We start from the raw sequence: 22,514 nt of genomic DNA on the forward strand, positions 1-22,514 counted from the left end.
ACGTGTCCATAGTCTTTTAAGAAATTGGTTCAGACAATCATCCCAGGTGTCTGCCTCAGAACCCCCTGTAACTCAAAAGGACTATGCAAACAAACTAATCAGAGTGGGTTTACTTATATATATTTTTCAGGAGAGGGCCATCAGCAAAACCTGCCTTATTACAGATTCCTCTCCAGTTAGGAAAAATGGATGTATGCAATCTCTTATCTCCTAACATGTCTTTCCCCAGCCAGGGCCAAGAAACCCTGTTCACCTGTATTTCTTAGAGATATTGGATAGGAACTACCCAGACCCCTCCCCTGTTCCTTGTATTGAGTGGAGAGGGGAGTTTGAGCCCATACTGCTCAGGAAACTCTGATTTTGGGGTCCAAAGCCAGATTCAGAAACAGCTGCTTCTATGAGACCACATCTTTCCCTTCACTGATTGCATCCCCTTCCTCATGGTATTTTTAAGAAGTAAAACCTGAATTGGAGGAGTGCTAATCTAGAAGGATTCCCTTAGAATAGCTCAGTGGTTTGAGCATTGGCCTGCTAAACCTAGGGTTGTGAGTTCAATCCTTGAGGGGGCCATTTAGGGATCTGGAGCAAAAATTAGGGATTGGTCCTGCTTCAAGCAGGGGGTTGGACTAGATGACCTCCTGAGGTCCCTTCCAACCTTAACCTTCTATGAATCTATGAATCTACGAGAATCCTCATGGGGCATGTACGCACTGTTACATCCATATGGGCTACTTTCGCTGTTGATGTAAAGGAGCCTCCATGAAGCAGTTCAGCAAGTTCAGAATCCTCCCAGGCCAAAGAGTGGTGGCTGCTCCCCCTAATGGCTGGCCAGGCACTAAAGTCTGGATTTGACCCAGGGAGATGATCCATAAAGAGATTGATATTTATATACATATATCTCTCTCCATCTGTGTGTGAAGTATGATATGTATGCATATTTGTCTTTATTTTAATATCAGGCGGTTCATTTCCTAAATGATATTTTCACTTTTGCAGGGACTAAGACAATAATCCAGAAAGGTTTTGTGGGGTGTCTCAGTGATGTGTTTTTGAAAAGAAAACACAATCCCTATGAAAATTGGGAACCTTTAGAATGGCAGGATGCTGAAGAGCAAAACAACATCTATCAGAGTTGGGAAGGGTGTCCCACTGTCCTTACGGAAGGAGCACATTTTCTTGGCAAAGGTAAAATAGTGTATTATATAGTGGACCAATCAATTCTCAAATTGAATAAATTATCGCACCTGTTTTTCAATTGTCCTCTTTTTAAACACACTCTTACTTATACAGGGTTATTTTCAGCTGGGCTAAGGCTTAGCTTCTGTGTTTACAAGAGCAATTCATGCTCACAGAATGAATTACAGTCAGCAAGAGGTGCAGCTGCTTGAGATGCACACACATTTACTACAATGAAATATTTTGCAGGTGCTGATTGTGCCTACAAAAGGAGAGGGCACACCTACTGAATATTAACACAAAATACCGTGATGCATCAATGGAACACCATGATGCCAACATCACAGTGAAGTATTAGGTTGTTGCACTGTTTCTCCTTTCTGAGTTTTTGCTCCATTTGATGATGAAGTGGCTTTACAAGGCTGAATGAACATCAACGCAGCATCCTCTGTTAGAATTCTATAAATGACTCTGCAATGCAGCATCTTTCCTTACTTTTGATTTCTGCTTTGATTTATTTATTTTAAAAACGTGTGTTGTTTTGTCTTTCAAGGGTTCCTGGAACTCCGTTCAGATATTTTTCATGGTGGACTCGACTTTGAGATCTCCTTTAAGTTTAGAACAGACCAGCTGAATGGATTACTTCTGTTTGTTTACAACAAAGAAGGGCCAGATTACCTTGCAGTAGGTTCAGAAATGAATTATTACAATTTTTTTTCAGATACCTTTTATGAGATTTTCTTGTTACTGTCTCTCCCTAAAAACACTATCATTTGTAGTTCTTTATTTTTTCAAACCATGTAATCTTATATATGTTCACCAAATACCAATCTGTACAACATTTTAAAATGTATAGTAAAAGGGTTGAAAAGAAAAAAATATAATACATGTATATATTTTAAATAAGGGAAAAAATCAGTATGTCACATACACTGCAACATTTTCTACTGGATTGTAAGCAATTAGAATCAGTTAGAAATGGAAAAGACCTATATTAAGTCCATTCCCTTGACAGTGTGGGATTATTCTCTTTTGTATATTTACATTACAAGGACTTTATCCAGCTCAGTTTAACTATCCCAAGTTACAAGAGTTCCATCACTTCCCTAAGGAAACTGTTCCACGCCCTAATAGAGCATCATAATCAGGAATTTTTTTTCTTACTAGCAATAATTATCCATTTTTAATAGGAATATAAGAATTGCCACACTGGATCAGACTAATGGACCATTTTAGTCCATTATCCTGTCTCCAACAGTGGCCTTCAGAGGAAGGTACGGGGAGAAAACCTGCAGCGGGCAGCTATGGAATTATCTGCCTATAGCGAAGTTTTCTTCCTAATCTCCATTAGGTAGAAGCTGGTTTATGCTGTGAAGCATTACTTCTTTTTCAAAACTCTGTTTGGGATTTTTTTAGTCCAGTCCTTTAGTCTTGTTAAACTCTTCAGTTCTACAGGTAAATTGTGTATTGTGAGAAACACTATTTCCTTTTATTAGTTTTAAATTTACTGCCTTTCAATTTTATGAAATTTCTCCTTGAATTATGTATTTCTCCTTGTATCCTTCTCTTGTATTATGAACGAAAGTGAACAGAAGAGCCCAATCCAATTCCTGCACACCATCATTAATTTTATACCTATAACATGTCCCTTATTTGTTTCCTCTGTACAGTAAAACCTCCCCAGTCTCTTCAGTTCTCTTCACAGAGAAGTTTTTTATGTCTCTAGTCATTTACATTGGCCATCTATGAACTTCCTTTATCTCTGCTATATCCTTTTTCACATAGAGTGACGAGAACTGAACAAAGATGCCTTTTTGCCATGCTTCCTTATTTATTTATTATTTATATTTTGTATCTTTGTTTTTAAATGTTAATGTCACAGTCGTGGGTTTTGGTACCTTTACTGCTCCAAGGATGTTGAACTTAGTTTCATTGTGGTCACTGTTACTTGGCCGCTCAACTACAGTTACTTCTTGAATCAACTCCTGTTTGTTATATGGGATTAGGTTGAGAATGATCTCTTCTCTTAGCAGTTCCAAGAAGTGGTCATTTAGGGTGAGAATAAATTGCTTCACTATACTTTGTCCCATTGTTATATTTAATCAATTTATATGTAGGAAGTTTGCATCACCCATTATGATTATTTTTTTAGCTTTTGTTGCCCCCTTGATCTGTCTCAACAGGGTTAATTCAGTATCCTTTTCCTGATCTGGAGGCTGGTAGTATAATCGTACTAGTATGTTTGTATTTTCATGACTTGGAATTTGTATCCATACAGATTCAACTATGTGGCTCTTTCCACTCAGAATTATCTCACTAGATTCTAGGAATTCTTTTTGGGGTGTTGTGCTAGTCCTCACATCTCTATGATCCATTCTACCCTCCTTGTTTTACCCTACCTAGTTTTATATCCAGACATTACAGTATCTTATTAATTTTTGTTATTCCATCATTTCATTAATGCCTATTATGTCTCCACCACCATTTGTTCCACCTTGTGTCTAGCTGTGACACTCTAAGGCCTTGTCTGCTGCTTAAGTCAATGTAAGTTACGTCGCACAGGCTGTGAAAAAAACACCCCGGAGTGAAGTAACTTACATTGACTTAACACAGTGTCCGCACCATGCTATGTTGACAGGAGACGCTTCTGCCTCTCATTGAGGTGAATTACTTACGTCGATGGGAGAGCGAACTCCTGTCAACATAGCGCATCTTTACCAGATGCGCTGAATTGACGCCACTCCGTCAATCTCAGCGGCACTGATTTAGTGTGGTAATGAAGACAGGCTCTGAGTTGGTTTTCCAGATCTGAAGAAGACTCAAAAGCTTGTCTCTCTCACCACCAGAATTTGGTCCAGTAATATCTCTCTAATATTGTCTCTCTAATATCCTGGGACCAACATAGCTACAACAACACTGTATACATCATATTTTCTGTCAGTTGTCATTTCACTTACCAATATGTATTTAAAACTTTCCCCTTTAAACTTCTGTCATAAATTAGAAAACAGCAACAAAAAGCACCTTGTTGTGTTGATTTTTAGGATATTTCTAATTTACAAAGGAAAACAGCAACTAAAGGGACTTATTCCCAATTTTAAATTTAATTTTGGGTATTATGCTTGCCCCTGACCATTTTTGTGCCTTTACAGCCACATTTTCTTATTTTTAAGTGTTTTTCTTTCCCCTTTTGTGTGGAAGTCCCACAGAAATAGATAAATATGATTATCTGACTATAAAGAGGAAACAACTGTACAAAAAGCGCTGTCAAATACACAAAGTAAGCAAAGAGAAAAATAATTTCCCCTCTAAAGTCACTTTCCGTTTTAGTCAATTTAGGTGTTACAACTCAGTTGGTTATTACTGCACTGAAATGTGTGGTTGAATATGTTTCCCTGCCTCCATTAGCAATTTTCATCTCACCTCATCCCCTCACCTCAAGGAGTGCTATGTACAGAGTACATTTTCTAGTCTCTTGCAGTCTGATGTTACAAACATACATAAGGATGTCAGAAGTGTTCTCTGTGTATTTAAGCTCACAAAAAAAGTTAACACTGAGTGGAAGTGAGGTTTATAGCACGCTGCTCGTAAATGATGGTGCTGTCATTGGGATCCTTGATCAGAACAAACTTGCGCTGGAAAATAGGTTAGAAGTCCCAGCACTTTGCCAGGGTACCATTTTGGGTATGATGGTATTCCTGACTTGTTCCTTTACATGGATCACTGTTGCAGGGTGCTGCTAGAGAGGCCTTAATCAGCTCCTGCCACTCCAGTCCCAATAAGGGGGATTGGATTGGGGCTGGGAAGATAGCCTGATGCCTGCCCGGTCACTGACCACACCTGCCACCCTCGTTAGCAGGAGCTATCAGGCTGGGAGGAAGTGGAGGGATGTGGGGGCAGAGACCAGGAGGGGAAGGTCAGTCTCAAATGGAGGTGGGAGCCTCCTAGTTTGTTGCTGGCCAGGCCTGTGGTAGGCCAAGCTGTTATAAAAAGCGTGTATATAGTTAGAAACCGGTGGTGGGGACTTGATCACAAATAAAGAGCACGGGTGTTCTACCCGCCTGAAGTGTCACTGAGTCTCTGAGAAGAGGGGAAGAAGGGCCGAACCAGAGGGGGCACGGCGTGCGCCTCATTACAATCACACATCACCCTTACCTGCATTATGGATTCTGTATTGGAGATGGACATGTCTGTAGCTGGGCAGGTACATGGCATGATAACACAAATCTCCTTTTCTTTTACATGGGGTCTCTTCCTGTTCACCATGGATTAATATTTATTATATTATGTTTATTATATGCAGTCAGTTCTTTTCCTAAACAAACTGTAACAGATGGAATAATGCAGTCTGAATAAGAGGTAGTCTTGAAGCCTCATTTCAGAATGGTGTATGCCATATTCTAGTTGATGTTGTGTCAGCCAGGAAAGTGACTGAGCTTCAAGCATTTCTGGCTGAACCATATTATATGCCATTGCACAGAACAGGGTGATACTCAGCCCCCACTCCTTTCATTCCTAATGTGGTCTCAGAATTTCATCTAAACCAGTCAGTCAACCTACCTTTCTTCTTCTTGAAGCCATACTCTGCACTGGGAGAAAAGAAACTGCATACACTAGATGTATCTAGAGCTTTGCTTTATTACACTGCCAGGACCAAACTGTTCAGACTGTCACCCTAGCTATTTCTAGCCACAGCTGGGCATTCTAAAGGTCAGGCCACTTCATCAACAAGAATATAGAAATGGATTACACAGTGTAGCTCACTGTGTTACCAACTAGCTGCTGTACTTCTCCCACGGAACATCAAGGCTCCCCCCACCACAGAACAAACATCCTCCACCTGCTTCAGGAATGTGCTAACATCAGAAGTCTGTAAGACGGCAATGTGGAGCCCACTGACCTTTGTCAAGCACTATACCTGCACCTTAGCTGCTAGGTCATATGCCAAGTTCAGGAGAGGAGTACTTCAATCACTGTTTGATTGATGCAGCTGAAACTCTTCATTCCCACCCTTCTGAGGGTTTACTGCTTGCCAGTCAGCTGCAGTAGCTTTCACACTGACTCATACTCAAAGACAAAAGAACAGTCACTTACAGTAACTGTGGTTCTATTCTGTAGTCAGTGTCAATCCCATGACCTGCCCAGTGTACCTTCTTTGTGGAGTTTTCATTTACCGAGAGCTTCAAATTATGATAGCATTGAGGGAGTATCATAGCTGCTCTACCCTTTATGCCCTTGCATAGGAACACAAGGAGGCACAGAGTGCATTTGCAGCCTCAATTGACATAGCTGTTCAAAAGACCCCAGATTTTACACAAATGAGATGCATGTGATCCACACTGACTACAGCATCTTCAAGAACCACATTTATTGTGGGGTAGGTTCGCATTTTTTGGACACTTGGAGTAATTGTTACTAAAGTGCAATCAAAATATAAATACTTTAATGTGAGAGATTGTTGGTATTCTGTTTCTCAAAAATGTGCATCTTTTTCCAGAAGAATGTTAAAGATGTATATTTTTATAGATCTTCCTATTTTATATTTTAAGATCTGTGACAAAGTTCCTGCTCTACCTTGGTGGGTCTTGCGCTTATTGGCAGATTTGCTTGCCTTGGAGCTTCACGGCAGCCCTCAGCTTGGCCGTTTTTCTGAATTCACAGTCCAGGTCGACTCCTCCTGTGTCTGACCAGGAGCTGGGAGGATTTGGGGGGAACCCGGGCCCGCCCTCTACTCAGGGTTCTAGCCCAGGGCCCTGTGGAATGCAGCTGTCTAGAGTGCCTCCTGGAACAGCTGTGCGACACCTACAACTCCCTGGGCTACTTCCCCATGGCCTCCTCCCAGCACCTTCTTTATCCTCACCATAGGACCTTCCTCCTGGTGTCTGATAATGCTTGTACACCTCAGTCCTCCAACAGTCCGCGTTCTTACTCTCAGCTCCTAGTGCCTCTTGCTCCCTGCTCCTTACACGCACACCACAAACTGAAGTGAGCTCCTTTTTATAACCCAGGTGCCCTGATTAGCCTGCCTTAATTGATTCTAGCAGCTCCTTGATTGGCTGCAGGTGTTCTAATCAGCCTTTCTGTCTTAATTGTCTCCAGAAGGTTCCTGATTGTTCTGGAACCTTCCCTGTTGGGAAACGGAACGTCCTTTGCTTGCTCCTCAGCTATCTGCTTTCTATTCTTTCCTAAAGCCCCCTGGCCTGGATTTTTCTTACGTTTTGAGCCTGCCTTAGTTCTCCCCCCCCGACTGGGCCAGACGCTTTTTCGTTTTGTTTTGTCTTTCTGCCGTTTTCTGCTGCCGTTGAGTGCTGGTCAGCTGCCAACTTGCCGCCAGCACACCCCCCCCCCCCGACGCCTGCTCCCGGGCGCAGCTATTTGCCTCAGCTGAAACCCCCGCAGGAGGGGGGGAAGATTGCCGACCCGCTATCCGGAGGGGGGAGTGGAAGTCCCCAGACCCAGCCATTTTGCTGCCAGCTTATTTCTGCAATTTTTCTCGGCCTGCCGAAAGCCTTGGAACACAGCCAACACAGCTGGAGAAGAAGAAGATAGCAGACAGAAGAAATCACCCAGGGAAGCTACAAATCATCGTGGAGGGGGCCGTAAGACTTAGTAATTTTTTGAATTATACTCTCGTGGGGGGGAGTTTGACTGTGGCTTAATTGCGTTTGTAGTGGCACAGGGGGTGTGGCACGGAGCTGCCCCCAATCCATCGGTCCCCCCCCCCAACATTATTACAACTGTCACGGCCCCCCCGCCGTCCGTCCCTGCTGGCAACCTGCCATCTGCCTGAGATCCAGCTGTTTGCTTTGAACTTTGCCTTTCGGACCGGACATAACAGCCGACCAAACGAGATTCTTTGGACAAACGTGTGTGGGTCCACACCCTCCCCCCCGAGACTGTTTATCCCACAGCTTGCCCCTATCACCGGACCCCGATTCCTGTTTTTCCCCCCTTCCTGTCCAACCCATTTGGTACCACCCCCCCGCCTGCAGCCCAGCAGGGAGGAGCGGTTAATCTGCTTCCCCCTCCTCCTTCCGGTGTCTCCCCGTCTCTCCCTGCTCACAATGGCGGGGAATGAGAGGGGCAAGGCCCCTTTACCAATATCAGTTGTTCCTCCCCCACCTCCCCCCCTACCCAATCCCCGAGCCCCCACCACCACCACCACAGTCAAAATACCTGCCGCCGCCCCCTCTGGGGCACCAGCAGCAGGAGGCACCGGGGCGATTACTGCCACTGCTATGTCCACCGCCCCCCCAGATTCTAGGAACCTCCCCCCCCAGCTGGCCGAAAAGGCCAGGGCGGGAAGAAAGGAAGGGGCCCCGCTAAAACCACTAGGCCCTCCATGGCAGGGGCTGCCCCCACCGCTGTGGCCTTGTCATCGACCGTGGTGCCCCCCGCTGCTGTTCCCTCCACCAGCTCTGTGAACGTCCCTCCCCCGGCCCCCAGGACGTATGCCCAGGCGGTGGCAGGCTCCCCCCTGCCTGCTGCCTCATCATCTCGCCCACCCACTGCCTCCGCTACCATCACCAGAGGCTGGCGCCCCTTCCCCACCTTGACCAGGAGGCATGGTGTCTGTTGCCTCCTGGTGCCCGCCTCGCCCCACATGGAGACATACGTGCAGGTGTTGGCGAAGGTGGTAGGACCCATGGCTATTGTGGTGGCCTCCAAAATGTATCGGAAGGTTGTTTTTTTCTTAGCTTCAGAGGCTGCCACCCAGGAGGCGGTGGAGAAGGGCCTGGCGGTGGGGGGGTGTTTGTCCCCCTAGAGCTGCTAGAAAACCTGGGCGTTCGCCTCGTCCTCACCTCTGTTCCTCCCTTTTTACCCAGTGCTGCCCTGTTACCCACTCTCTCCACCCTGGGGAAACTTGTCTCTGTCATCAGCCCTCTCCCGTTGGGCTGCAAGGACCTTACCTTCCGTCATGTCCTTTCGTTCCGCCGGCAAGTGCAGCTTCTTCCACCGGCGGCGGTGCGTGATGGAGAGGAGCTCGAGGGGTCCTTCCTAGTCCCCTACCAAGGAGCCCGCTATCTGGTCTTTTACTCCACCGGAGAGGCCCGGTGCTACCTCTGCCGCTCAGCGGGGCATGTCCGCAGAGACTGCCCTTTGGCCCAGGGGGGAGGGGCACCCAAGACCCGGCAGGACATCGGCCCCGTCGTTGCCGACGCCCCTGGCCGCCCGGCACCTGAAACCAACCCTCCTCCTACTCAATCCACCGCTGCTCCCGTCCGGGCCAAGAAACACCTTCCTTATAATGCCCAGGCGAGCAAGGGAGTCCCACCCTTGCTATTACCAATCTGGTAGAGCCTATGGAGGAGGGTGTGGCAAAGATATTACCAGGTATAGGAGAGGGCCCGCCCCAAGGAGAACCCCCCGCCCCTCATGCTGCCTTACCGTTACCCCCCTGAACCCCTGAACCATCGCCTCTGCCCCCCGACACGACCCCTGCTAACCAACCCCCAGATGACGCTATGGAGGGCTGGACCCTAGTCCAGGGGAAGCGAGGCAAGCGGAAGGCTCGAGTTCCGCTGCACGCATCCGATGCGGAAGCCCCCCAGAAGACCAGGAAGGGAGGCACTGATATCGAGCCTTCCGCTACGGCCACGAGTGAGATCCATCTGCGGGTGTCGGGAGGGGAAGACAGACTGGCATTGGAGGGCAGAATCCCCCCTCCACGAGAGACCCTCCCCTCCGAGACCCCTGAGGAAGCTCCTTTTGCCCAGATACCACCCAAACCCCCCGCGAACCCCGAGGTGACCATTGAGGCGGGCCCTAGAGGAGAGGCCCCCGGGGTAGCAGGAGTTGGCCTCTCCTCCGTGTATGCGGAGATTGAGGCCCTAGATTTGACCCCGGTCACCCAGGGAGAAGATGATCTACTGCCAGCTGGCCTCGATCTGGGTAGCCTCACCCCAGCCCCCCTTTCCCCATGCTCCCTCCCGCTAATTGCCTTCCCGGGTGAGCGCACCGCAGAAGGTGGTCCACCACCTGATGCCATGGCCGCCAAGACCACCACGGAGCCAGCGCCTTGCGTCACTGGGAGCCCCCTCCCTAACCCCTTAACCCTCGACTCTGCTCAGGAGGCACCTTCTTTTAGCTGCTCACCTCATGAAGTCCAGAGCCTTACCTCTGCCCCCGCCCCCACCCCTGTCCCTGCCCAATTCCCCTCCTCCTGCAATGCTAATGCCGCCCCTGGGGTTATTTCTTTCCCGCCTTTTGCAGATTCCCCCCAGGGAGCAGTCTTTGCACTTTCTAGTCGCGACCCATTAGGAGTTGCAATTTTTTCCCTGCCATACCCTTCCACCCCAAGGCGTGAAATGGATTTAATAACCCCAGCCTGTCAGACACCCCGTCGGTGGTCCGCACCCTGTCTACCCCCCTTAGCGGACCACAAGGCTGCATTAAGAGCCCCACCAGCGAATACCCCGGAAATTGTAACCCCACCCCCCCATGAGCTGCGGCATGCACTACGGAAGTTCCTAGAACACACCCGTGGCGCCCGCAGTAGGGTACAGCTGGCTTTTCAGCTATGGGGGGACTTTGACCAAATCCTCCAGGCCACAAGGGCCCTTATACAGGAGGGCAGGGGGCAAGGAAAGTGTGGTGCTGCGGCCTACAAGCTGGCCCGCGGCTTCCGAAATGATCTAATCCACGGGATGGGTCACGGGTTGCTGCACAACCCGCCGGGGGCCACGAACACCCCCACCAACAAGAAACCCCCATACCCCCAGCCCTCCGCATGACGCCTCTTATAATTGCAACCCTGAATAGCAGGGGCTGTAGGATGGCTCTCCGCGGGTCCCAGGTGCTCTCTTACCTTCGGGAAGGGGGGTAGTCTGTAGTTTTCCTGCAGGAGACCCATACGGACCCAACCGCCGAGGACAGGTGGCGGCTGGAGTGGGGGGACGGGGTATACTTTAGCCACTTCACGACTTGGCAAGCTGGAGTGGCGTCCCTGTTCTCCCCCAACCTATGGCCCGAGGTGCTAGGGGTCACTGAGGCCGTGCCAGGCCACCTGCTGCACCTTCAAGTCCGTATGGAGGGGCTCGTGGTCAACCTTGTTAACATTTATGCCCCGCAAACGAGCCCAAAGCGGTCACAATTCTATCAGCGGGTGTCCGACTTTCTCGGCACCCTAGATTCGCATGAGTGCCTGGTCCTGGGAGGGGACTTTAACACCACCCTCGAGGAACAGGACCGCTCAGGGGCTGAGCCGAGCCCGGCTGCCACGAACATTCTCCGAGGAATAGTCGAACATCACTCCCTAGTGGACGTCTGGCGTGACCATCACCCAGATGACACTTCCACGTTCACTTTTGTCCGGGTAGAGGCCCATCGGTCACACCACTCTTGGTTGGACCGTATTTACTTATCCCGTTTCCATCTTTCACAGCCCACTCCTCCGCCATTCGGCCAGCCCCGTTCTCCGACCATCATTTAGTCACCATAACGGCCTCCCTCCGTGCAGGGAGACCGAGGCCGGCCTATTGGCACTTTAATAACAGCCTGTTGGAGGACGAGAGCTTCGTGATGTCCTTCCGGGAGTTTTGGCTGGCCTGGCGAGAGCAGTGGCGTGCCTTTCCCTCAGTGCGGCGATGGTGGGATCTCGGGAAGGTGCGCGCCAAGCTCTTCTGCCATGATTACACTCGGGGCACCAGCCGACGGAGAAATGCGGCGATAGAGCAGGTGGAACGGGAGGTCTTAGAGATGGAGAGGCGCCTGGCCGCCAACCCCGAGGACCCGTCCCTCTGCGGAGCGTGCCGGCAGAAGCGGGAGGAGCTCCGGGCCCTCGAGGACCACCGGGCCCGAGGTGCCTTTGTTTGGTCCTGCATCCGCCTCCTTCGGGAGATGGACCGCGGCTCCCGCTTCTTCTATGCCCTGGAGAAAACGAGGGGGGCCAAGAAACACATCACCTGCCTTCTCGCGGAAGACGGCACCCCCCTCACGGATCCGGAGGAGATGTGTGGGAGGGCCCGTGACTTCTACACAAGCCTTTTCTCCCCGGATCCAACCGATCCTGGCGCTTGCGGGGTGCTCTGGGAGGAACTCCCCACGGTCACCGTGGGCGACCGAGACCGACTCTAGCTGCCTCTCACCCTGGCCGAGTTCTCGGAAGCCCTCCGTCGCATGCCCACCAATAAATCTCCGGGCATGGACGGGCTGACCGTGGAGTTTTACTGCGCGTTCTGGGACAATCTCGGCCCAGACCTAGTCACTGTCTGGGCTGAGTCCTTGCAGAGCGGGGTCCTCCCTCTGTCGTGCAGGCGAGCGGTGCTCACCTTGCTGCCGAAGAAGGGGGACCTCCGCGATTTACGAAACTGGCGTCCCGTCTCACTCCTTAGCACGGATTACAAAATCGTAGCGAAAGCAATCTCGCTGCGGCTAGGGTCCGTGATGGCGGACGTGATCCACCCAGACCAGACCTATACTGTCCCGGGTCGCAGCATTTTTGACAACCTCTTTCTAGTCCGAGACCTTTTGGAACTCGGGCGGCGAGATGGTCTGTCGTTTGCCCTCCTGTCTCTTGATCAGGAGAAGGCGTTCGATAGAGTAGACCATGGGTACCTCCTGAGCACTCTGCAGGCGTTTGGATTCAGACCTCAGTTTGTGAGTTTTCTCCGGGTGCTGTATGCCTCCGCGGAGTGTTTGGTTAGGCTCAACTGGACCCTGACTGAACCAGTCAGCTTCGGGCGAGGAGTGTGGCAGGGGTGCCCCCTCTCGGGCCAGTTGTACGCTCTGGCGATTGAGCCTTTCCTCTGTCTCCTCCGCAGGAGGATGACAGGGTTGCTGCTGCGGGAGCCGGAGCTGCAGCTGGTCCTGTCGGCATACGCCGATGACGTACTCCTCGTGGTCCAGGACCCGGACGACTTGGCGCGAGTGGAGGCTTGCCAGGCCATCTACTCGGCAGCCTCCTCCGCCCGAGTCAACTGGGTCAAGAGCTCTGGCTTGGCGGTGGGGGACTGGCGGCAGGTAAGCTCCCTCTCACCCGCGCTTCAGACCATCCGGTGGAGTGCGGGTCCACTGCTCTATCTCGGCGTTTACCTTTCCGCCACACACCCTTCCCCGCCGGAGAACTGGCAAAATTTAGAGGGCGGGGTGATAGAGCGGATCCGGAAATGGACGAGGCTACTCTGATGTCTCTCCCTCCGAGGGAGAGCACTGGTGCTTAACCAACTAGTCCTGTCCACGCTCTGGTACCGGCTCAACACCCTGGCCCCGGCCCCGGGTTTCCTGACCCACCTCCGGAGATTGATTCTAGAGTTCTTTTGGTCAGGAATGCACTGGGCCCCTGTTGGAGTTCTTCATCTACCCCTGAAGGAAGGAGGGCAGGGCCTGAAGTGTCTGTACACTCAGGTCCGCGTTTTCCGCCTCCAGGCCCTGCAGAGGCTCTTTTATAGTGCAAGTAGTTCGGCGTGGAGCATACTGGCGCACGCCTTCCTGCGCCGCTTCCAAGGGCTCCGATACGACCGGCAGCTCTTTTATCTTTGTCCGAGAGGTTTTCCGCGAGACCTCTCCGGGCTGCCGGTCTTCTACCAGGACCTCCTCCGGACCTGGAAACTGTTTCTAACGACCAGGTCCATGGCGGCCACCGTGGGAGCAGATCTCCTCACGGAGCCCCTGCTACACAATCCCCAACTCCGTGTGCAGGTGGCGGAGTCCCGTTCGGTGCGCCAGAGGTTGGTCCTGGCGGAAGTCACGAAGGTCGGAGACCTCCTGGACTATGACCGGAGAGACTGGCTGGATCCCCTGACGCTCGCTCGGCGCATGGGGCTCTCCAGCCCTCGTACCCCCCGGCGTGTACTTCAGGAAGTGAAGGCCGCCTTGACCACCGCTGCTCGGGCTTATGTCAACCGAGCCTTGCGCGAGGGCGCACCCCGCCCATCCTCTACCCCAGGCCCGCCGGACCTTTCCATTGGGCCCCTACCTTGCCGATCCCAACAAACCCCTCACCCTTTCACTGCAAGCCGGCTGCATGAACTGCTGCCGGTCAGTTTTCAAATCGCACCACAGAATTATTTATACACACTCACGTTTCACACCCTTCACGCCCACACCCCGGTGTCCCACCCCGATACAAAGTGGCGGGACCTCCTGCCACCCTTGGAGGGTGAGCAACCTCGGTGGGCCAGCCTGTATTCCACCTTGGTCCCGAGGCCCGTCGGGGACATCAGTTGGCGGCTCCTTCACGGAGCTGTGAGCACGGGCGTGTTTCTGACACGGTTTACCCCCATCCCGCATACTTGCCCTTTCTGTAATGTGAGGGAAACCCTGGCGCACGTATATTTAGAGTGTGCCAGATTGCAGCCCCTTTTCCGGCTCCTCACAAATATTCTATTGCGCTTTTGGCTTCATTTCTCCCCTCACCTTTTTATCTATCACTCCCCATCCGTGGCCCCACAAAATCGCGAGACCTCCTGGTTAACCTCCTCCTAGCCTTGGCTAAAACAGCCGTTTATAAAACCAGAGAGGGGAGGTTGGCCCATGAAGTGTCCTGCGATTGTAGGGCCTTTTTCCGATCCTCAGTACATTCACGTATCCGGGCGGAGTTCCTCTGGGCAGCGTCCACCGACTCCCTTGACGCCTTCGAGGAGCGGTGGGCGCTGTCCGGGGTTCTCTGCTCGGTGACCCCGTCCGGTTCCCTCCGTCTGACCCTTTAATTGAGGGGAAGAGCGAGAGATGCCAGCCCCAGCCATTGCCGCTGTGGATACCATCATTACTGTCATCTAGGAGGGGTCCTATAATACATGGGTGTCTACCCCCCCATCCCTAAACCACCCACCCCGCAGCTGTGCCCATCTTGCCGGGCACTCTCAGGAGAGGGATAATCGGTGACACTTGGGCGAGGCACTAGGTAACTCGAGGGGGTGGAAGACCACGAGTGTCGAGGAAGCCCCCCCACTCTAGGCCACCAGGTAACTCAGGAGGGTGGAAGACCACGAGTGTCGAGGAAGCCCCCCCGCTCTGGGCCCAGGCTAGCCTGAACACTTCTCCCTCCTGAAAGCTGCTGTGTTATACCTTCTGTTTGCGTTGTTTTGTTGCATAGTTTGTTTTGTTTCCTTTGGTAATTTTTGTCAGTGTTACAAATAAACTTCTTTTCTGTTTCAAAAAAAGAAACCTTCCCTGTTACCTTACCCAGGGAAAAGGGACCTATTTAGTCTGGGGCTAACATATCTGCCTTCTATTACTCTCCTATAGCCATCTGGCCTGACCCTGTCACAGATCTTATTTCACTTAAGATTTTGGCTTGGGAAATGAAATGTATTTTCTATAGGCTTATCCTTTTTTTGTTTTTTGGTTTTTTTGGAGGGGATTCATTTTTTTATTTTTATTTTTGTTGTTGTTCACAACTACCATATTTTAAATTATCAGTGTTCTGTGCTAGCCAGTTTGGAATCTCAAAACATACGTGCTGATGCATTTCAGACAATCAGGATTAAACAATTTGGCAGTAAAGCATATGGAAACTTTATTTCCACAATGAAAATTTAGGTAAAATGTATTTCATATTTCAAAATTTATACATTAATCTAGAAAATACATATAGAAACAATTATTTTAGAGATGTAAAACAATAAGGATGAAATATGGAATCAATATGTTATTGTACAAATTTGAAATTGCATTCACTAGATAATTAAAAGGAGCTTAATCAGGTCTGACATTTAATTTCCTTATTGTCATGTCACATTTTTCCAAAAATTAAATTGACAGAAGAAAATGGTGTTTTGTCATTTTCAAAAAAGTCAGATATAAACAGTCATACTTTAAGCTGTTCTTTTCTTTTCAGTCAATTATATGGCTGTTGATACTGAAGTCCTAAATAGGTTGCAAAAAAAATAGAATTTTTTTGTTACATGTCAAATTGTGTCACTAATTGATACGTATGTACTTGCTACAGTTGTTATATCCTATGTTAACAATTGTACTGTCATTACAATTGCTTGAAGGAAAAATGTTTTTGTACCTTTCCTTCAGTTGAATGTCTTAAATGTCTATAACACGTTGACCTTTTCCTCCTCTGACACTGTCATTTTTGAAACCTTTCTTTTATTTTAAAATACAGGCTGAGCTGAAGAGTGGAATTCTGAGCTTCCTGTTAAAAACTGGCACTGTTTTTACACAAGTGGATCTCTGGGTGGGGCTGTCCTATTGTGATGGAAACTGGAAGAAAGTAACTGTGCAGAAGGAAGGCTCAAGAGTTTCTGCAAGTATGAATAAATTGAGAGAGCATGTTTTGGAACCCAGTGCTCAGCAACTGAAAGTAAACTCTCCAGTCTATGTAGGAGGAATCCCCTCTGAGCTACAGAACTTCTATAAAGAACTAGGATTAGAAAAAGGTAAGGAAAACCAAGGGAAATCCATCATTGCAGAAACAGGTGTTAGTAATTCTGTAGACAGCTGTCTTTGCTCTGAGATGGTACTAAATATATGCACCAGTACAGTGTTAGGGGGCATTTAAACAATGTAGTATTTGTTCAAATCTAAAGGGGAAATACAGATGTTCTCCCTATTGTTATTATTGTCCCATGTTTCTGCTAACATTTCCGTCTGTCCACCACATCTAGCTAAACTTCTTGCTCCAAGCCTAACGTTTCAAAGGTCACTTAAATCTCACCCGCCCCTTAGCTTGCCTGCAAAGTCAAGATGATTGCATCCTAATTTACATATCAGTTGTTCCTGATCGGAGCTGTTAGCTTCGGCGATGTCTGCACTAGCACTTTTGTTGGTATAACTTACATTGCGTAGGAGTGTGAAAAAACACACACACACCCCTCCCCCCGAGCGACATAAGTTACACTGACAGAAGCGCTGGTGTGGACAGCACTACGTCAGCGGGAGATGCTCTCCTGCCGACGTAGCTGCCACCTGTCATTGGGGGCATAAAGTGGCTACATGAGAGATCTTACGGCGGTGCAGCTGCATTGGTACAGCTGTTTCGCTGTAAGGCCTCTAGTGCAGATGTGGCCTTAGATAGAATAAGGGCTTGTCTACACATAAAATCCTGCAGAAGAGCAGCTGCAATTCAGTGAAGATACTCCCTATACTGACGGGAGTGGTTCTCCCATTGAAGTAGGTAATCCAGCTCTCCGAGAGGCGGGACTTAATTCTCCCATCGACTTAATGCTTGCTATGCTGAGGGTTAGGTCAGTTTAGGTGGGTTTTTTCACTAGACCTAAGTTAAGCTTGGGCTGTCTGTACTCTTTTGGTATATTGACCTCTTCAAGAGGCAAATGTTATAATTTCCCTTAGCAGTACCCAATTCTGTATGACATACGACTTGTAGGCAGACACCAGATCATAAGCCTTTGGGTAAAAGAAGTACCACCCATGTAGAATCCAGGTGAGGGTGCTTTATCTTGCTGTCTTCTAGGCAACAGACATAGTATAAAAATAAATCTTACAGTCTTACAGTAGAGTATATATAATATATCAATTAAATGTTATATGAACCCTAAAAGATCATTCCTATTTTTGTACAGTATCAAAATCCTCCCACCCTTGTGGTGTCTTAAGCATCATTCAGATCAGCTGCATCAGAAAAATGAGATGTGCTAACTTCAGCTGCACAGGCAGAAAAGCTAAAATCTTCAAGAGAGAAATTTTCACAGCACTCCATCCACACAAGTCCCCTCCATAATCTGGAATGATAACATACTCAGCCCGTGAAATATGAGATAGGCACATTAGATCACTGGAATGCTCTCCACTGAGTAGGACACTGCTATATGTAGCAGCTACTGGGAGCTCATTAATCATTTCACTGGCATTGCTAGAGGTAGTTAAAGTATTCATTGCATACAAAATTCTGTAAGTGAGATTTTCTGGATCAGCCAGTTGTACCTGGTACAGAACAAGGAGGAAGGGGAGACAAAGGTACTTCAACTCACCTTTGTGCTTCCCCCCCAGCCCCAGTTCTGTGACAGGCTTAATCTCTGGTGTAAAACTGAGTAGCCTTTCTTTGCTCTGTTCAACACTCAGTTGTATGTGCCCCTTGGTCAGGGACCATCTGGATGCAAAATGCCTGGAACATGGCCATAAACCAACCTGTCTCCGTGAATTTTGGCCTCTTCTTTTTTTTTCTTTTTCTTTTTCCTTTCTTTTTGTTTTGTTTAACAAGGTCTTTGTAAATAAACCATTATTTATAAAGTTATTCATAATTTATTTTCATCTATTATAAACAATAAAATGGTAGTCAGTAGATAATATGTGAATTGTCTAATGTTAGTATTCAGTGTTGAACATTTCAAGTGGGGTAAATACATGTGTTGATGTTGAATATCTGTATTCAGGTAAATTAGGCAGACAGTTTTTCAAGCTTTATGAATTCACAGATATAGAAAGGTTCAAATCAATCCAAAGCACTAGGATTCACAAGTAATGAATACATGTTCTTTCTAGTATTCAGTAGCTGTAGGCATCATAATACATTATAACGTACCCCAGACCCTATACACATCATTTTTCTGGACCAAAAGGATTAGCCATTATTCATGTCCCATTAATGCTATATCTTACCAGATGGTATCACTTCTGAGTTGATGCACTCCCAATTCCTGTAGCCAAGGGATCTATCAACAATTCATCTAGGGCTAAACATTATTAAAGTATACATTTAGGCACCTCAATAAATTTGGTCTGATTTTCAAAAGTGCTGAATCCTCACTGACTTGAGATGGGAATTACAGGTGCTCAGTACTTCTGAAAAACAAGCCACCTATTTAGGTGCCCAAATGTGGATTGAAATTAGCCTCTTTCGGCACCCATGTTTGGAAAATTTTGGCCATATTCATATTTTTTTAACTTGTTTGACTTTATCATGTTCCCAAATGTAGCCTATCAGTGTGACCAATAGGAATGAGAATATGTGATGTTTTGGGAATCACAAGGAACAGTAAAAGGCTTTGTTATTGCCTGCCGTGTAACCTCGGGGTGTGTTAATGCTGTACTGCTTTGGTTCAGATCCTTGACACCAGCAGCCTGCCCACAAGCACAAAGTCTCATCTTGCAGGATGACACCAATAGCCCATCTAGTCTCAAGTCTCCCCAGATTCAACCTTCCTGAGTTCTTAACTACCAGGCATTCGGACTTTTCTCCTCTGATTTGTCACCCCTGAAGATGTGAAACCAGCCACCCAGATATCAGCTTACTTTGGCCTCCACATTCCACTCAGTATGTACAACACAGATCTGCTTGGGGTAAAAATAAACAAAAGGTTTATTTAGTAGAAAAACCACAGATTCAAAGATGAAGTGGTGAGGGTGAGCAAATGTAAACAAGTTATACAGCAAACAGACATAAAGACATAACCTCAAGCTTTTCACTTCCATATTGGATAAAATCCCTTTTCTAATACAGGTTACTGGCTGACTTTGAACAGTTTCCCAGCATACCCCTAACTATAGCGGGCATCCAGTGTTTCACAGACAGCTTCATGCCTAGAGGCTGTTCCTCAGTTTCTGGATGCAAAACCTTAGACACAAGCCTGCTTTTAAAAGGCTTCCCAACCCCTTTCTCTCAGGGCTTATCTACACTGTAGAGACTGCAGCTGTAAGGTTCTCCCATCAGCACAGGTAATCTACCTCCCTGAGAGGCAGTATCTAGGTCAAGGGGGGAATTCTCTTGACATAGAACTGTCTACACTGGGGGTTAAATCAGTTTAACTGTGTCACTTAGGGGTGTGGATTTTTCACACCCCTGAGTGATGTCGTTATACTGACCTAATTTCCTAGGGTGGACCAGGCCTCAGTCCATGGTGACTCATGTTTATTCAGCATGTGGAAACCCCCACTTGACTTGAGAGCTGGGATGTGTCAACATTTTTCCATTAACTCTAATGGCTCGTCCTTGTTATTTCCTGGACTAAACAGGAGGTAGTTACTTGGAGCTGATTATGTGGAAACACCTGGCTGGGAAGTGCCTCTCACTGTCCTGTTGTGAAGTGGAGCCAAAGTTTAGGAGCCCAGTTCTAACCTGTATACATAGCTCATAATGATTCTTAAGCTTAGAAAGTTACAAGCTTTCATAAAAGATTTTACTCAACACATTTTTATAGCACAATAACATTTTATAAAATAAGTTGGTTCAGCTGCTTATTCTTTGGGTTTCAACCTGCCTGTTCTCCCCTTAGAATCATAGAATCATAGAATATCAGGGTTGGAAGGGACCCCAGAAGGTCATCTAGTCCAACCCCCTGCTCAAAGCAGGACCAATTCCCAGTTAAATCATCCCAGCCAGGGCTTTGTCAAGCCTGACCTTAAAAACCTCTAAGGAAGGAGATTCTACCACCTCCCTAGGTAACGCATTCCAGTGTTTCACCACCCTCTTAGTGAAAAAGTTTTTCCTAATATCCAATCTAAACCTCCCACACTGCAACTTGAGACCATTACTCCTCGTTCTGTCATCTGCTACCTTTGAGAACAGTCTAGAGCCACCCTTGGGGTGTCTGGACACTGATTGTCACAGAAGCATTTGTCAGAAAGAGAAAATGTGACTAAAATGGCATGTTTCTAGGTAATATTTTAGGACGCATAATCTAGAAAGTATTGTAATGTGTGTTACTGTTTGTTTCTCTTAATGTAATTCATATTTGAAAGAAGCTGAAGACTTATGTTTATAATCAGCAGAATGATACATTGTCAATAGTAGATCCTGATGTGTTGATTTCATGTTTTGTACTTTATACCATCTACTGTAAAGTACAACTTTGCATTCAATTCCAATTTTCATTGTTGTGATATACATGGGAGCCTAGATGGCTTCAGAGAATGGCAATGGGGTATGGAGACTGTCCCAGGTTGATACTGATCAAATGTTATTACCAACTGATGATTTCTCAATGGTCTGTTTTACATAAGTTTCTGAGCATTGTTCAGTTCCCCATCACAAATAAGGTATCCACCTCACAAAACTTTATGACAATTGTCATTTATTACAAGCCTTGTTGGGAAGTTCAGTTAGAATCCATGAATGATTATCTCACCTTTGGAGGCAGTATGGACAGATCAATATGGGGATGTTTATGGCAGCTTACCCTATCATTTTCTGAGCTGCAACTGTCTTAGGATAAACAAAAGGAAATCAGTTTCCAGGGCTGTTGATTTTGCACCTTTCAACAGCACTAAATTAATCAAAATAACTAATTTAATAACTGGATTAAAAATGAGCTATAAGGAATACTATCTCAATGACAAATAGAGAGGAAGAGTGGTCCAGTAGTTAGGGTGCTAGCCTGGTACTTGGGAGACCTGGATTCAATTCCCTGTTTCACCAAAGACTTCCTTTGTGACTCTGAGCAAGTCACTTTGGGCTTGTCTGCATGAACATTTAGCTGCCGGTAATCTGGGATGTGAATCTACCCTTCACTAGTTTGCCATGCTCTAACTGTTGCTGCTGACACACATTAACAGTTTGTTAATGCGCTTTGATCTAATCCTGTTTTGAAGAGGACTAGATCAAAGTAGGGTCCACAGTGGAAAGTTGGAGTGCAGCAGGCATGTGAGGGGTAGAGTCAGAACCCAGCTTGCTGTGAGCTAAATATTTCTGTATACAAGCCCTTAGTTTCTCTGTGCTTCAGATTAACCTTACCGGGGGTTAAAGTGGAGAAAACAAATTCTAGATTGTGAGGCATTCAGATCCTATGGTAATGGAAGCCATAAAAGTACCTTAAATAGAAATATGGGCTCTCCCCAAGAGCTATATTATAGTTATTGTTGTATGAGAAGAATGAACAATCTATTTTTTAATTTCCAGAGTTAATTTTCAAAGTAATCAAGGTCTCAGTTCCAGTTATTTATATTATTTTATATTATTCCAACTACTGGCTATTGTACCATATTCAGCTCATAGTTAGGGCCCTACCAGATTCTTGATCCATTTTGGTCAATTTCACAGCCATATGATTTAAAAAAACATAAATTTCATGATTTCAGCTATTTAAATCTGAAATTTCATGGTGTTGTAATTGTAGGGGTCCTGACACAAAAAGGAATTGTGGGAGGGGTGTTGCAAGGTTATTGTAGGGGGGGTTGTGGTACTGCTATCCTTACTTCTGCACTGCTGCTGGCCGCGGTGCTGCCTTCAGAGCTAGGCAGTTGGAGAGTGGCAGCTGCTGGCCAGGAGCTCAGCTCTCAAGGCAGAGCCAGCAACAGAGCAGAAGTAAGGATGGCATGATATTGCCACCCTTATTTCTGAGCTGCTGACTTCAGAGCGGGCCCTCAGTCAGCAGCCACCACTCTCCAGCTGCCCAGTTCTGAGGAAGCAGTGCAGAAGTAAAGGCATGGTATGTTATTGCTACCCTTACTTGTGCACTGCTGACTGCAGAGCTGGGTGCCTGGCCAACAGCTGC

The 22,514-nt window shown here is 47.4% G+C and overlaps 1 protein-coding gene across 1 annotated transcript in view; it reads left to right on the forward strand.

Moving 5' to 3' along the window:
• Positions 1 to 22,514, forward strand: part of USH2A (usherin) — a 580,026-nt gene that overhangs the window by 214,304 nt on the left and 343,208 nt on the right. Inside the window, exons 24-26 of the mRNA XM_048843172.2 lie at positions 997 to 1,185; positions 1,730 to 1,860; positions 16,232 to 16,505. Coding sequence (XP_048699129.2) covers positions 997 to 1,185; positions 1,730 to 1,860; positions 16,232 to 16,505 — 594 coding nt within the window. The remainder of the gene's footprint in view (positions 1 to 996; positions 1,186 to 1,729; positions 1,861 to 16,231; positions 16,506 to 22,514) is intronic.

The sequence above is a fragment of the Caretta caretta genome, chromosome 3 (assembly GCF_965140235.1).
Source record: "Caretta caretta isolate rCarCar2 chromosome 3, rCarCar1.hap1, whole genome shotgun sequence".
In the NCBI taxonomy this organism is placed as follows: Eukaryota; Metazoa; Chordata; order Testudines; family Cheloniidae; genus Caretta; species Caretta caretta.